Here is a 15287-nt window from a genome sequence, read left to right on the forward strand (position 1 = left end):
CGAGGGAGATGTTTCTGATGTGCTGTTGTAGTGGCTTGTTGGGAGTAGATTTGAACTCCTTTCTAACATCATAGATTTACCCCTTTATACATGCATACATGTGCATGTGTGTATGCATTAATGTATATATATATGTGTACACGTACTTGAGCAGGGTTTGATTTGGGCTAGGGTTGAGCGAAGCCTATGGGCTAGGGCCAGACTCAGATCAAAAAATAAAAAGAATTGGGGTTTTGGGCCATGGCCCATACAGTGTGTAAAAATTCGGATTGGGTTGGAGTTGGACTCTCCAAATAAGCAAATTCACAATATGGGATCCTCCCTTGTTGGTAGCCCGGTAGATACGAGGAAACACTCGTACAAGAATATGAGCTAAAGTGAACTCACAGACAAATTAAACTGTAATCAGTATATTATTTTCTTTTGCCATTTCTACACATTTCATGTTCTAGATGGGCAAAGTGAAAAAGTTACAGAGAGATGAGATTAGAGATAACAAGCACATGATAGGACGGCTGAATGAGATGAAGAAAAGGAGCTCTTCACTAACACGATTCCTGGGGCGGGGGACTACTCCACTCCTGCTGGCTGCCGCGCGACGTAGTCCAAGAGCCCTTCTCCCGTCTTCTCCCCAATTGCTTCAGTCTCCATCCTACCAAACACAGCGACGACAACCAGGAACATCACCGTGGACAACAACAACGGCTGAAAGTAGGCCAGAACGGTCAGAAACCCGGGCGCCACATGAAAGAGGGAAAACACTACAAGGCAGGAAAGCGTCACCGAGATGATGTGATATTTGAATTTCAGAAGCCCTTCCGGGATCTCCATGTCTACCCTGCAAAGATTTAGTGATAATGCTACCCGACAGAAAGAACTCAATCTTGGTCTTTTAAGGTAGCTTTCTCATTAAAAGAGAGAGAAAGATTACTGGAGCTAGAGGAGGAGGTTATCTTCCTTCCTCTGCAAAGATTCTCTGCTGGGTGAAATGTTTGGGTTTGGATTTCCAGCATCGCAATTTTCACATTTTGCTTTATCCTTCAGCTTCCTTTTTATTTTATTTTATTTTAATTTTTAATCCAAGCAGGCAGCATGGTTTTCCAAAGGAGCGAGGTATCCCCTTTGGAAATGGCAAAAATTGTCCTCTTTCTTCAAGAGCTGGTGGCCGTCGGAGTCTTTATCTATATGTCAAGGTGTCTGTGTCTTTCTTGCATGCATAATACATCTTTTGCTAAACATGATAAATTGATAATTATATTACTTTGTAATGCTGGAGCAAAGTGTGAGAGAAGGGGACATGTTTGCCATTTTGAAAAGCTTGCGGTGGCAATTTAATTCAGAGGGTTTGAGAAGTAAAGAGGTGTTTGTGAGGTGACGATGATTCATGAATGCTAGAATTATGATATGGATGATGGCCAATGCTTAATGAGCAGGTTTACATACATGCAGACAATAGTTAGAACTTGGAAAGAAATTAACCCAAATATTTTTGATAGATCAGTGAACAGTGAACTACTTACTAGTTACTAGGCAGGGCCCTGGGCATAACGGTCATTAAAATAGAGCCAAATAAATTTCCCCTATATACATTTATATATCTCTTTTCTCCTATTAATGGTAATGGTCGATAATGAAGGATTCGTGAGGCTTTACATCATTATTATCAATATCATTATTACCATCATTTAAATTAGTTACAATTATATGGATCGGCCATTTATTCAAATCAATGTTCATAAAATAGAACCCGCACTGAGAATTGGAAAAGGGAGAGGCTCATAGGTCAATGGTTCAATTAGAATCGAACTGGAAACTGAACTGTGATGATGTGATATATATATATATATATATATATATATATTTACAATTTTTAATATATTTAAATGTGATGGATGGATGATAAGTTTTTAATTTTTAAAGCAAATGACTAAGAACATTCATGTCTCTTAATTTACATTTTCTTTAACACGTGCATAATAAAGTAATATTTACAATTAAGAATCATTAATTATTAGAAGTAGGATGTGCAATTTCATAATCAAGACGTTCACAGGTTTTTATCGGGTTTTTAGTAGATATAGTTATTGGGGTGTAACTGAACCAGCAAAGGTCCTAGGGCAAAGTTCAACTGGTCTGACCAGCCAGTCCATTCTGATTTCCTAAGCACTAGTTCAAAGAACCTTGATATATCAAATTTGAAATCGGATTTAGTTCTCACTATTACACTATCCTCACAATCCCATGCAGCCTTGTATTGGGAATATCTCTCCATGAATAAAAACATACAAGTACGAGATGTTTCCAATGCACAATTGCAAAATGCTGCGAGGACGATGTAGGCAGTTATGTGAAGATCAAATCCGAGTTCATCAAATTTATGTATCAATAGTTTTGTATTGAAAAAAAAAAACATTTTTAGAAAAAAAAAATATTTTCAGTATCATCTTTTGGCAAGGTGGTAAATCTTTTTTGTCGTTGCATTCCATGAAAACCATAAGTATATACTGAAGTTCCACATCAACATCAACATGTAGAGGGGATGATTAAGTATTTGCCAAGAACCACATGGAAAGTTTAAATGTTTGTCCCGAAACCACCAGTTTTCTCTATTTTTCATTTGTAGATTGAAGATTAAAGAAAGCTAGGGCTGCAAACGGACTGGATGGGATTCAATAAAGGGTATACCCGACCCAAATCTGATAAGAATACATCAGGTTTTCAAGAATATGATCTGAATTCAATTTTGAAATTCTTATCAATATCCGATTCGATTAGAATTATAACAAAAATCTTGATGATATAATGTAAATAGTATATTATATTATTTATATAATATAATAATAATATAATATATAATAATATATAATATGAATCAGATCGGGGTACATCTGAATTCGATCCATTAACTATAAACGGATCGACTTTTCTAATACAATCTGATTTGTTAGGATCAAGAGAGATATCTGAATTCAGCTCTTACCAGATGGAAGTCAGATTCAAATTAGATCTGATCCGACCTATTTGCATCCCCAAAGAAAACATGCATAAACTCCTTTTTTTTTTTCTTTAGGCTCAAATTGTTTCAATGTAAAATATGACAAAAACTTTCAGAATTAAAAAAAAAAAGAGCTATATTATCTCTTTACGTGAAAACCTTGATTTTCATTATAGAGATCTAGAAGAGATGGAATTCATAGCTGAAACAGTTCAATCTGAAAATTTTCATGTCTTTTGTTAATAAGGAGGAACCAACGCAACTTTACACTGTATTTGGTTGGATAAAAATTGAAAAAAAAAAAAAGAAACAGAAAGTTAATGGAAATCAAACAGAGCCCTAGGTTTGGTGTTTGATCCTTATGGCTAAACAAAATAAAAAAGTATAATGTTAGTTTAGTTTATTCTCTAATGCCCCGATCTTGTGCACAAAGAATAACTTGTTGGAGGAGCTAATTAGGATTACCTTACTTCAGCTGCATGGATCTATTATTTACTCTTCTTCTTAATGGAAATGTAATGTCTAGGTTAAGAACAGAATATCAACCAAATGTACCAACATACCTTGTTGCATGTGCCATGCTTCCGGTGGACCAAAGATTAATTTAAGGCTGTGTTTGGTTTTAAGGAAAAAGTAGGGAAAGGAAAGATAGGTAAACCTTTAAAAACCTTGTATAGGTTTCCCTACTTTTTTCTTTCCTTCAAACCAAACATAACCTAAATGTTGTGGCCTCCCCATTTTAAAATATCAAAGCAATCAGATCTAGAAAATACACTGCTGAAGCCATCCAATTAGCTTCATTCTTAGATTAGGTGTTTTCCCATCATCTAAAGGTATTGATGGTTGTTTTTTGCCCTCCACTTCAAGGGATGCTAAGGAGCAAGGTTTCATCGGAATAAGTTCTTAGGCTCAACCCTTCCCCTCACGATTTTCCCTTGGTTCAGATGTTGAGTTAGAATTAAGCTCAAATTAAATCCAGTCTATCTTAATTGGCACCTCAATATTGACCCCATGTATGGGATGATGGATCCATAAGTACAAAATAGTTGTGGATATGGCTTTACCCTATGAGCCCAATGGTTATACCTAGTCCATTAATTGTAAGGGTAAATTGTAGATTAATATTCTGTACTTTGGAGCTAGTTTCACTCTAGTACCTAAATTTCAAAATGTCTCTCTAATACTTGAATTCTCGAAAACTGTCAATTTAGTATTTGTCATTAATAGTCTTTCAGTTACCTATATCCATGACGATATGTGCATGCAACTTAATTTTTTTTAAATGCCAAAACTATCTTTTTTAATATTTTTGAAACTTAAATGTCTCTTCTTTAGCTGTAGCTTCTTTTGTAGAATGGTTAGGGAATAAAGTAAATAGTGGTGTCCAATCGTAGAGAAAAGGGATTTAAACATGGTAATTATTATTTTTTTTGCCATTTCAAAATTATGCTTCTCCTGCTTATTCAAAACTTGAAGGTATTTGTGTGCTTTCACATGCCACCTAACGCTGGTTAAAGATTTCTAACTAAACTGGCAATTTTTGAGAATTCAAGTACTACAATGGCATGTTTTGAAGTTTGGGTACTCGTTAAAGGGAGACTAATTCCAAAGTATAGGATACTAATCTGCAATTTACCCTAACTCTAGTTATGTAGACAGAGGTCAGATATCAATAAATTCTTTCGTTTACAATTGGTAATCAAACATTTATAATTAAAAATATTGAAAATTTGTCAAGTCTTCCCTTTTCTCTCTCTCTCTCTCTCTAATGGGTGGTTGGTTATAGATAAACCCACAGCAAACCCAATTGCCATCCCTTCTAGATAATAATTAAGCTTCATAACCACCTGTTTGTTTTTTGGTAAATTGGAGGGAAAAATTGGTTAATGATAAAGTTAGAAGGGGAAGGTTGATCAACTTTCGTATGTTCCTTTTTGGTAATTAAGTGTAGGGGTCTCACAGAAACTCAATTTTCCCTCGGTAAGTTATTTGGCAACTTACTTGTGTATTTACCTGAATAAATAACTTAAAAAAACAAAGGGTCACTAAATTGAATTTACATCTTCGCCCCACAACGTTCCACGGTACATCCCCATTGTGTATTATTAGGAACATCTCCGGATGATAATACCATAAAGAACTGTTGATATCATCATCAGAAGATGTTTCCAATACACGGTGGAAATGAGCTGTGGGACATTGTGGGGCGGAGATGTGAACTCCATTAAATCTAAGCAATTATGACATCCTAAACCGCAATGCATTGTAGAGCCGACCCTTGCAACTTAAGCCTGATGTTCCCATAACTGTAACATGTAAAACGAGGGATGGCAATGTATCAGATCAGCTGGGTATGCCTGCGGCAGGTGTAGTAGAACGATCAGTTGACGGCAGAATATTGTGGTGGATTGGATTCACATACATATAAGACGAAAAATTATTAGATACCATATCACTAGATTAGATCATTTGATTTGGACTTAGAATTAAAGTATATATTTTTAGATATATATACAGTTCAATGGTTTAATTATCCGTAGCTGAACAACCTAACACACATTGAGTTGGACGAGATATGACCATGTTCTGAGAAAGATTTTCACAACAATATATTGAATAAAATTTCCATTTCATTATCTAGTCTTACTCAGAGACCAGGCAGCAGGGCGCCCTCGCTCTGGAAATCTCCATATATCAACCTCACGACCTACTCCACGTCCCATTCTCTCTTTTAAGTGCTCAGCCTGACTTTGCCTTCTCCGACGTCGCTTCAATAGAGTAGCTAGGTCGACCTTGGGAGGCTACACGAAACTTTTGCATGGTTTAATTGGTCTTTGTTTACAGAAAGAGAAAGAAGCGGATGGCCCCTCGATCGTTGGATATAGCTAGTTAGCTATACCATGCTTTACGCTCCCCAACCCAAGTGGTATCATTTCGAGATTTGTTGAAGAGCAACTATGTATATGATGAGTTGATGACGACCATGTTTTATATTGTTTACGACTTGATTTAATTAGATTTTTGTAAATCAAAAGCCTTGATCACAGGCTACCTACTCAAACCAATAGCAACCATTCAATGTGATGATTTAATTTTTGATCACTTCCAAATAATGCATGGATATTATTATATATGGGCAGACAACCAAAATCAACTTCACATCTAAAACCAGTCTTCTGAAATGTTCAGCTGGTTTTGATGTGTTTTTGGGATTTTATTGTCATGAACAAATTAAGTGGGTGTTGTTGTTGGGGTTGTGGAGTCTTCCCCTTTAATTAATTTGTCGCCTTATAAAATAGCCAGCTGTCTAATTAAACTATGAGAATCTGGTAAATGCCAATGTACACGCGTTTTGATATATACTACTTCTCTTTTTTCAAACCTAATAATCATGCTTCCAAGCAAAGATGGAGATTTGGTGGTTTTTCTTTTTTTTTTTTTTGAATTATTTGTTCTTTCAAGCCACTTCAGCCTTTCAATTTAGTCTCCACTTTCAAATTTACGTCTCTTTAAACAACTTCCACTCAGTGGCAAAGCATGGTTTAAGGCTGAAGCAATTGAATTTATTCGTAAGAAGGAGCTTTCAAGTTTCAGTAACAGAGAAAAACACGCCATCACGACAACAAATTAATTAATTGAACATTTAGAACCACGTACCCTTGTGATATTTTTTTCTCTCGTTTCGTTTTTATTATTATTAATAAATTCAAGGGTAAATATTCATTTTTTATTTTCTTATACATAGAGGGTACAAACCGACCAAAAGGCCAGCCCAAACAGACTTTAATTACCAACTTTGTTATATCAATTGATCTATTCTATCCATGAATTGAAACGACCCAAATTAAGGAAAGTAGGAAACTAACAACAACACCCAAAAGCTATCTCCAACCAATGGCCAAGGGGGGGGATGTAGAAGGAGCATGCGTGCCGAAGAAATCCAATGACGAACCCAAAGGATTATAATTGATCAAGCAACCACCCCTCCCTAACAGCTAAATAAATTAAAATCACCACTAACTAATAGAGAGATGAAACAAATAAAGATTTAGCTTTCTAGGTCACAAAACATGGACAGCCTTATTGATATCTCTAGCTAGGAATATAACTGACAGACATACAAACCAAAAAAAAATTAACAGTACTACAGATTCTATCTATCCAAATGTCATATTTCAACTTTGTTGCAAAGATTTAATCGCATTTTTAGCATCAGACATCACAAGAACCATGAATCATTTTGAGTTGATATGGATGAAGTGGGGGTTGTAACATTGACATCAGTTGTAACAAAAAGAAGTAACTATCAGCAGCCCAGTTTTAGGTTTAAATTTGAGCTCGTTACATAAACAGTTTAATTTATTTTAGGGATCGACCATCCAGTAGTAGAGGTCACAAAAAGAAGATTATCAACCGGTCGAGCTTGTGATGGGTTTGGTCATTGGTTTGTTAGACCGTTACAGTCATTCCAAATCAAAAACCATTTGTTTGAAAACAACTAGGTAATTCTCAAAATAAAATTACAGAAAAACATGTTCTTGTTGGTATGAGTTGTTGCCAAAATTTGTAACAATGGTGAAATTAAAAAAAAAAAAAAAAATGGTTGGAAATCTTGGTTAAGAAGAGGGCATTGTACTTTAGTTGTTATAGAGCACTTGGATTAGAAGAGAACATCAGAGGTCGGAGGGTGATATTCCAGGGACGTGTATCAAGTCAATAACACCAAAAGTAGATAAGATGAGTTAAAGAATTTGAGAAAACATGATGTAAGGTGAGATGAGATGAGATGTTGTGGGATGTGCCGAATCATCTGATGTGTGTTTTGTGTGCAACATTCAGTGTAATAAAATAGATGAATGGCTCACTATTTATACGAGAGGAATTTCATCCAAGAATAGATATATCATTCGCACGTGATCAGAATTTGATCCACTTGTCACACTTTAATTGATATGTTATATGTTTATAGTAAGCAATAGGTCTATGTTAAATGCATTCGTGTTGATGTTTTGATAAACTTGCCCATGTATAACATCTATACGAATGTCTACAAATTACTTCCTCAATCCTCAACTAACTAGATATACATACATGTTCTAAATTGGTGTCAGGTCGACCTGGTTAGGTAGTAGGTTCTGTTTTCTAAAGTGAATTTGGCCAAATCGGTTCAGCCAAGGCTTAATCAAGTTAGTAACTCTTAGGTTTTGATGTGATGTAAAGTCAATTGACATCTTTACCCCCAACCATTACCACTTGTCAATTTCGAACTGGTGGTTGGTTTTGACCGTGGAGAAATTAAAAAACGTGTTTTAATTTTTTTTCTCTCGATGTGTCGATTTAAAAAACAAATGAAAACACAAACATTCGTGAAGAACACACTTTAAAAGGAATACGGAGAAAGCACTTATTCAATTCAAATATTTACACCTTCACCAAAAATTTGTTGGCGATTCTCTGAAAGAGAGAGGGAGAGAGATGATAATGGTCACCATCAAGAGGAGCCGTTTTCTCCGGATACTGATTTGTGCATTTACGGATTTGCTTCTGAGCAAGGGAATGCTCTTCCTCTTTTGCGGTCAATTTCTTAAGAGAATGGAGTCTATCTCACACTCACAGAACCCGTCTTTTATATGCTTCCCTAGTTTCATGTTTTGCTAGGTGGGATTTCGTTCTCTGCATTTCCAAGCACACATACACAACTATGGTGGGTCTCGAGGAACTAACTGGAAAAGAGCTCTTTCTTGCTCTGTCAGACCCTGTTGCAATCGAACTAAACCGGTTGCAGGACCAACTTAAAGGTTATACACACTCTCTTCACTATCTCTCTGTCAGTCCTTTTTCTTTTCTTCATTCTTTCTGCATCACTTGTTAATGGACTTACTATTGCCTATTGGCGATATTGTTATTCTGTTTTCTGAAAATTTCTTCTCCAAGACCAAGGTCTTGAATGTTGCGCCTGACCTCGAATGCTACTCTGAACTTAATAGGATGGTCCGACTGGAAATAGTTTTGAAGTTTACTCCTCAAGTTCTCGAGCTTCTGTATTTTGAATTGCCTAGTTACTACATACTGTTCTGGTTTAGTTGAATTCAGGGGTTGGAAGTGGTTTGAACTTTACCAAGTTTCTTTCTTGCAGCTGCACCTGCCTTTTAGATGTTAAATTTCGTTCTGTGTTTAGTTCAGTGGTTGCAAAAGTTTCTAGTTCGTTTACGTTTTTATTGACAGAATTTCCTGTGTTTCTCGTCTAGTATTCCATTTTTAGTTTTGATGATGGAATGACAACTAATGAGTCAAAAAACAATATATGTAACTGTCCTAACTGTCTAACTGAATTATGTAACTTTGCTAAAAATATGACCGCCATCATTAAATTATGGGTATATGTTAGCAGAAAAATTCATTGATTGAATGATTATGCTATCTGATTCTTCGTTTTTTTTTGGGTACGTTACCTCACTTGTCAGGAGCTGTCTTAAAAACTTAATTATAATATTAGAAGCGAAGTAACTATTATACAAGGAAATCAAACTTAGAGAGAACGCTATCACATGTGAACAAGCTGCAAGCCGTTGGACTTGGGTACACTTAACACTGATACTGATCATGTAGCGGCATAAAGCCCCTTTTGTACAAGGCGACTGGAAAAGCAGCATGTGATATCAAGGTCCAAAGTATAGATACACCTCTGTGTATCAGCAGAGGTGTTTTGGTACTTAATACCATGCGCTTTTTATGTTAGATATATAGAATTTTCATTAAAAAAGAGATTCCTGAAAACACCTGTAAACAGGTTGTATTGATACTTTGAACCTTGTGTGAGATTGAACTTAAAACCTTCCGACTCAAATCTACTTGATGCCCATATGCATCTGGTAGAGGCATGATTTTTGATAAATATCCTCTGATCATGTAGTGGCATTATACCCCCCTTTTTATAAAGTGACTGAAAAATCATCATGTGTGAATGAACTGCAAACCTTCCAACTCCAATCCACTTAACGCCAATAAGCACCAGGTAGAGAGGCATGAATTTTGATAAATGTCCTCTGTAAATCTCCTCTTGCATTAATCCTGCATTGTTCAGTTCATTCATACGTAATAACATGATTTTTGAATGATCTCCCTTTCATTATATTCTCTCTTTTTCATGAGTGATGTCTTTTATCTGTAAGTGATACTGATAACCAACTAAGAGTAGCCCATGACAATTTGATAATGGTTTTTTTCTTTCTGTCATGATTTACTCTGATGATGGTTCTTTTTATGAAGATGATGTATTCTTTTTAATCCCAATGTAAAATTTGTTCTAGTGCATTGGGTATCAGAGTATAACTCACAGCATGTTTATCTCCTTGTCCTTTCTCACTAATAACGAGTTGGAATTATGAAAAGAACCTAGATAGTCTACAATATCTTTTTAGTTAAAGCTCCAAAGAATCCTTCAAGAAAACTATTTATCCAAAAAAAGGACCCATTGACAATAATTATTTCAGTCAATGGCATGAGATCATAAAAATGCTAATTACTAATCGTACAGGAACCAATCCAAAAGAAAAACAAAAAACTAGTTGTACAGAAGTATAAGTACAGCTGGTTCTCATCAACAGGAAAAGTAGCATTGTGAGGCACTGTCAAAGGTTTAAGCTTGTACCTTCCTCCATATTGCATATGCAAAAAGTAAATAATATCTTCTTCAAGCTTCCATTTTATTATCTCATCTGTAAACTAGTATTCTCCTCTCAAAATTCATTTTCAGAAAAGGAGCAGGAGTTGGGAGTTTCTCATGGTGAAATTAAGGCTTTAAGAGTGACTGAAGCTCTGAAAGATAAGGCAATAGAAGAGGTACCTTCCTCCACCCCCACACCCCTTCTACTATCTCCCTCTCTCTCACACACACACAAACACATCTTCCCATGAATGACGGGACATTTAGCAGACTGTACCCAAAATGTTCAACATGGGTATCACGTATTATCTTTGATGCATAATTGAATGAAAAATTTCTTGCAGTTCTCTAAATGTACTAAATTCAGTTGGATTTCTCATCTGGAAGAAAGAAAAGAACTGCTAGAACTTTTTCTCTAGAAGAAGCCTTCATGACCAATCAAAAAAAAAAAAAAAAAAGAATAAGCGCTAATGTCCAGCTTGCTGCTGTCCAAGGTATTTCTTTTTAGCCATGTGGGTGAATGACATGACCAATACAGCCCATCCATCTGATAGGGGATCCTGTAACTTGGCCATTGGGAACATTTTATCCATGAACATGACCTAAATTCTGTGGAGGATGGGACTTTTCCATGTGATTCATGTGAATTGTGGCCATTCAGTTTTTTAAAGTTTTTATGAAACAAGGGAAAGCAAAGCAGAAAACGAGTTTATTGTTTTTGTTCTCTTTTATTGCATGATGGATGGTTTTTCTCATTGTAAACGGTATCCTTTTTGGTGTAGATGATCTACTTGACCCTATATAATTCTAGTGGGAGGATGAATAAAATAATTTTATGTTACTGAAAACTTTATCCAGATAAACTTAAGAAATTATACTTTTTTAACCAATTCCACTGACTTTGCGCTTGCTTGTTTATTTTAGCTCAACGATAAACTTAAGAAATTGGATGAGAAGTTTAGAGCAGCTGAGAACCTTATAGAATCCAAGGTGCCTACCTGCCCCTAAGTGAACTCTTCCAAATATATATAGCTTTTGCTTAATTTGAAGAAGTTACTTGGGTACTCAGTTTGGCTTAGCCAATTAATTGCAGAATCTTGAAATTAAGAAACTTACAAATGAGAAGAAAGAGGCATTGGCTGCACAATTTGCTGCAGAAGCAACTCTCAGAAGAGTATATGTGAATCAAAAAGAAGAGAATTTTTTTCCACTTGAAGCTGTTATTGCACCTCTTGAGGCAGATATTAAAATGTATAAAAATGAGGTATGAAGATGAAATAAGATTCTGCATTCTCTTGAAAATTTAACAGAAATTAGAATATAGTTGGGTTTTCATTGGCAAAGAGTAATCATTTCTCTTTCTTTTCCAAAATTTCTTCTTTTTCAGATTGCTGCATTACAGGAGGATAATAAGGCTTTGGAACGGATCACCAAGTCAAAAGAGTCAGCTCTACTTGAAGCAGAAAGGATATTGAGAAGTGCTTTGGAAAGGGCTCTAATAGTAGAGGAGATCCAAAATGAGAACTTTGAGTTGAAGAGACAAATCGAGATCTGCCAGGCATGGTTCTATGAACTTCATTCATGGTTAATGCATTTGGAAGTTGAGATTCTTAGCCAAAGCTTTACATCATTCATGATGATGCAGGAAGAAAACAAAACCCTTGAAAAAACTAATCGTCAAAAGGTTGTTGAAGTTGAGAAGCTTAGCCAAACCATTCAGGAACTTGAAGAGTCCATTCTTGCGGGTGGAGTTGCTGCAAATGTTATTCGCGACTATCAACGCCAAATTTCTGAATTAAATGTAAGAGCCAGCCTGTTAGTGAGTGGCACTTTAACTACTTTAGTTCAGTAAGTGCTCATAGGTCAGTGATATTTGAAGCTTTTGTTTGGGTGCAAAATTCTGAGTTGAGCTACTCCCTTGTCCTACAATTTTCCAGGAGGAGAAAAGGACACTAGAGAGGGAACTAGCAAGAATTAAAGTTTCAGCTAATCGAGTTGCAGCTGTGGTGGCTAACGAGTGGAAAGATGATAATGACAAAGTCATGCCCATTAAGCAATGGCTGGAGGAGCGGAGGTTCTTTCAGGTACTTCTTTCCTACTTAAATCCCAGAAAATGTTGTTCATATTTTGTAAACCCAGCTGTTCCTCATTCTGGATCATGAGGCATTTGTGGTGTTCCTCTAGAACATCAACAAATACGTATATTTCAAAATAAAAACACTGGATGGATACCTCTAATTGATATTAAAATGAAAAGAACTGAGTTCCCAAAATAGGCAGTACTAGAGGATCTGCCTCTTCTAATATGAGTCTAACCAAAAGCATTAGACCTAACAATTACATCACAGGCTAAGAAAATCAAATGATAGACTGTAATACAAACAGAAACTCTTTTTGTCTTTAAAGTGTTATTACATATGACTTGCATTTATAGGCCGAGATTCAACGGTTAAAAGACAAGCTAACCCTTTCAGAGAGAACAGCCAAGGCTGAAGCACATCTAAAGGTAATAACTAGTATTTTTCATCTTCCATTCAGAAATATCTGTCTCCAAATGCAAATTGTTGGTGTTGTATACTTTCTGTTCCTATTTCAGGATAGACTGAGAATGAGACTAAAGACACTGGAAGAGGGCTTAAAGCAAGTGCCAAATTTATCAATCAATCTTAATGCACCTTGTGGATCCCGAAAAACTGAAAAGCCTAATTATATTTTGGGGTTCCTATCAAATAATGCTGGACTTCGGAGGAAATCAACATCACAACCAATGTCTTCTGTTGCCAGCAATAAAGCCTCCCTGATTGAGCAGCCAAATTTAGAGATTGGAACAGCCAATGATGCTGAACAACTAAGACGAGCAAACAGCCTAAAGTTGATATATGATTCTGGAGAAAAGAAATGGATAACAAGTTTGTGGGCATCCAGACTTAAGATGCTTGATAATGATGACAAGAAGACTGCAGAAATGAAGGAAAACTCTAATGTGAATGTTGTGAAGTGTTTTCATGATGAATCGGCAGTTCCTGAAGAAATTAGAACTGATGGGAACAAAATAGATTCAGAAATTAGTCAAATTGCAGATGCTGGTGGTGAAGATATGGTTTCCGGTTTTCTATATGACAGGCTGCAAAGAGAAGTCATCAACCTAAGAAAATATTGTGAGGAGAAGGATGCAACTGTGAATGCTAAAGATGAGGAAATTAAGGTGAAGAAACTACTAACCAATAATCTCTCCCTCCCTCCACCCCTCTCTTTCTCAATGAATAAATGAAGTAGGTCAAATTCATTGGCAGATGCTCATGAAGAAAGTTGACACACTGGCAAGGGCTATGGAAATTGAGTCAAAAAAGATGAAGAGAGAAGCAGCAGCTAGAGAAAGGGAACTATCAGCCAAGATGGAGAGCAATAAACAAAAGATCAGAAGCTCAAACTTCTCTAGAAGGTCTGTAAATGGAATATGGATCACCTTCTTTCTTCCATTTCAGTATGTTAATTTTAGCACCCACTTTTGTTCTTTATTGAATTCAAAACTGCTCAATATGCCATCTTAACCTAGAACTTCCATAGTTAGCAATGTGGTATGCAACAATAAATAGGTGCAAGAAAATTAATGTCATATGGCAAAAGATCAATTAGAACTAAGACTATATTTGGTTTGAAGCAAAATGTAGGGAAAGGAAGGGAAAGAATTCCTTTCCTTACAATTTCCTTAAAAACACAGCCCAGATTATAGTTTACAGTATATACTACATAGAATATCAAAGATATTAATGAGGGATGCTATTAAACAATGATTTTATGCTACTCTTGTATTCTTCAACCCTACAAACATTGTGGGATCCATGAGAAGATACACTACAAGACATAGTTGAACATGCCTTTCCATGGGTCCCACTTGTCTTTTACTAGCATTTATCTATTAATAACATACAAAACTTCATCTACTTATCTCTTTCTAAAAATGCATGGTGTTTTTTTTATTGGAAAGAAAAATGAATTTTGCTTATAATTTAATCCTTGAATTACTTGACTATATTAACCTTTTGCATTGCGGTGCATTTACAGGTTTGCAAAAACATCTTGAAGAGTCAATGGATATCAGAAGTTAAAGTTGATCAAATGAATCTCTACATGATTACCAAAAAAAGAAAAAGAAAGATCCTCTATACATATAAAAATTAAAAGGTCGCTTTAAAATAAGCTTCCAGTTCAGAGAATTTGTAAAACGTGGAAGATGTTAATATCAAAGTTGTACTCTGCTTTGTTATCAAAAACAAAAAAAAAAAAGTCGTACTCTGCTTATCCTACATCACTGTGCGTGTATTGTCTATGGGGTTTATGCCCTTATAGTTCCATGGTAAGCATGGATGAAAAAACATTGCAAGTCTTACATGTAAATGCAAAGTGGACATTGTTGGGCCTATTGAGTACTGAGCCAAAGATTCAGGTCAATCCTCTAGTCTAGGCTAAGTATATCTCCAATCGTCTGTGGCAATAATGATTCAGTAACTGACTTGGATCAGTCGTGGTTGCTGGAGTGTTGACAAGTCGTTAAGCTTCTAGCCTAGATTACAGGGAAACACTAGAATTCCAGATTGTATAAATTTAATACTAGAATGTGGTGGA

At 35.8% G+C, this 15287-nt stretch overlaps 1 protein-coding gene across 1 annotated transcript; it reads left to right on the forward strand.

The window, feature by feature from the left end:
• Positions 1-8552: 8552 nt before the first annotated feature.
• On the forward strand, positions 8553-15059 carry MAP70-5 (microtubule-associated proteins 70-5). The gene is made up of 11 exons (XM_010271916.3): positions 8553-8793; positions 10752-10837; positions 11586-11651; positions 11755-11925; positions 12049-12219; positions 12307-12462; positions 12599-12745; positions 13096-13167; positions 13258-13866; positions 13955-14103; positions 14727-15059. The coding sequence occupies exons 1-11, from the start codon at positions 8697-8699 to the stop codon at positions 14743-14745; spliced, it is 1743 nt and encodes a 580-aa protein (XP_010270218.1). The 5' UTR covers positions 8553-8696; the 3' UTR covers positions 14746-15059.
• The last annotated feature ends 228 nt before the right edge of the window (positions 15060-15287 follow it).

This window comes from Nelumbo nucifera, chromosome 1 (genome assembly GCF_055504915.1).
Source record: "Nelumbo nucifera cultivar China Antique chromosome 1, China Antique-T2T, whole genome shotgun sequence".
Classification (NCBI taxonomy): domain Eukaryota; kingdom Viridiplantae; phylum Streptophyta; class Magnoliopsida; order Proteales; family Nelumbonaceae; genus Nelumbo; species Nelumbo nucifera.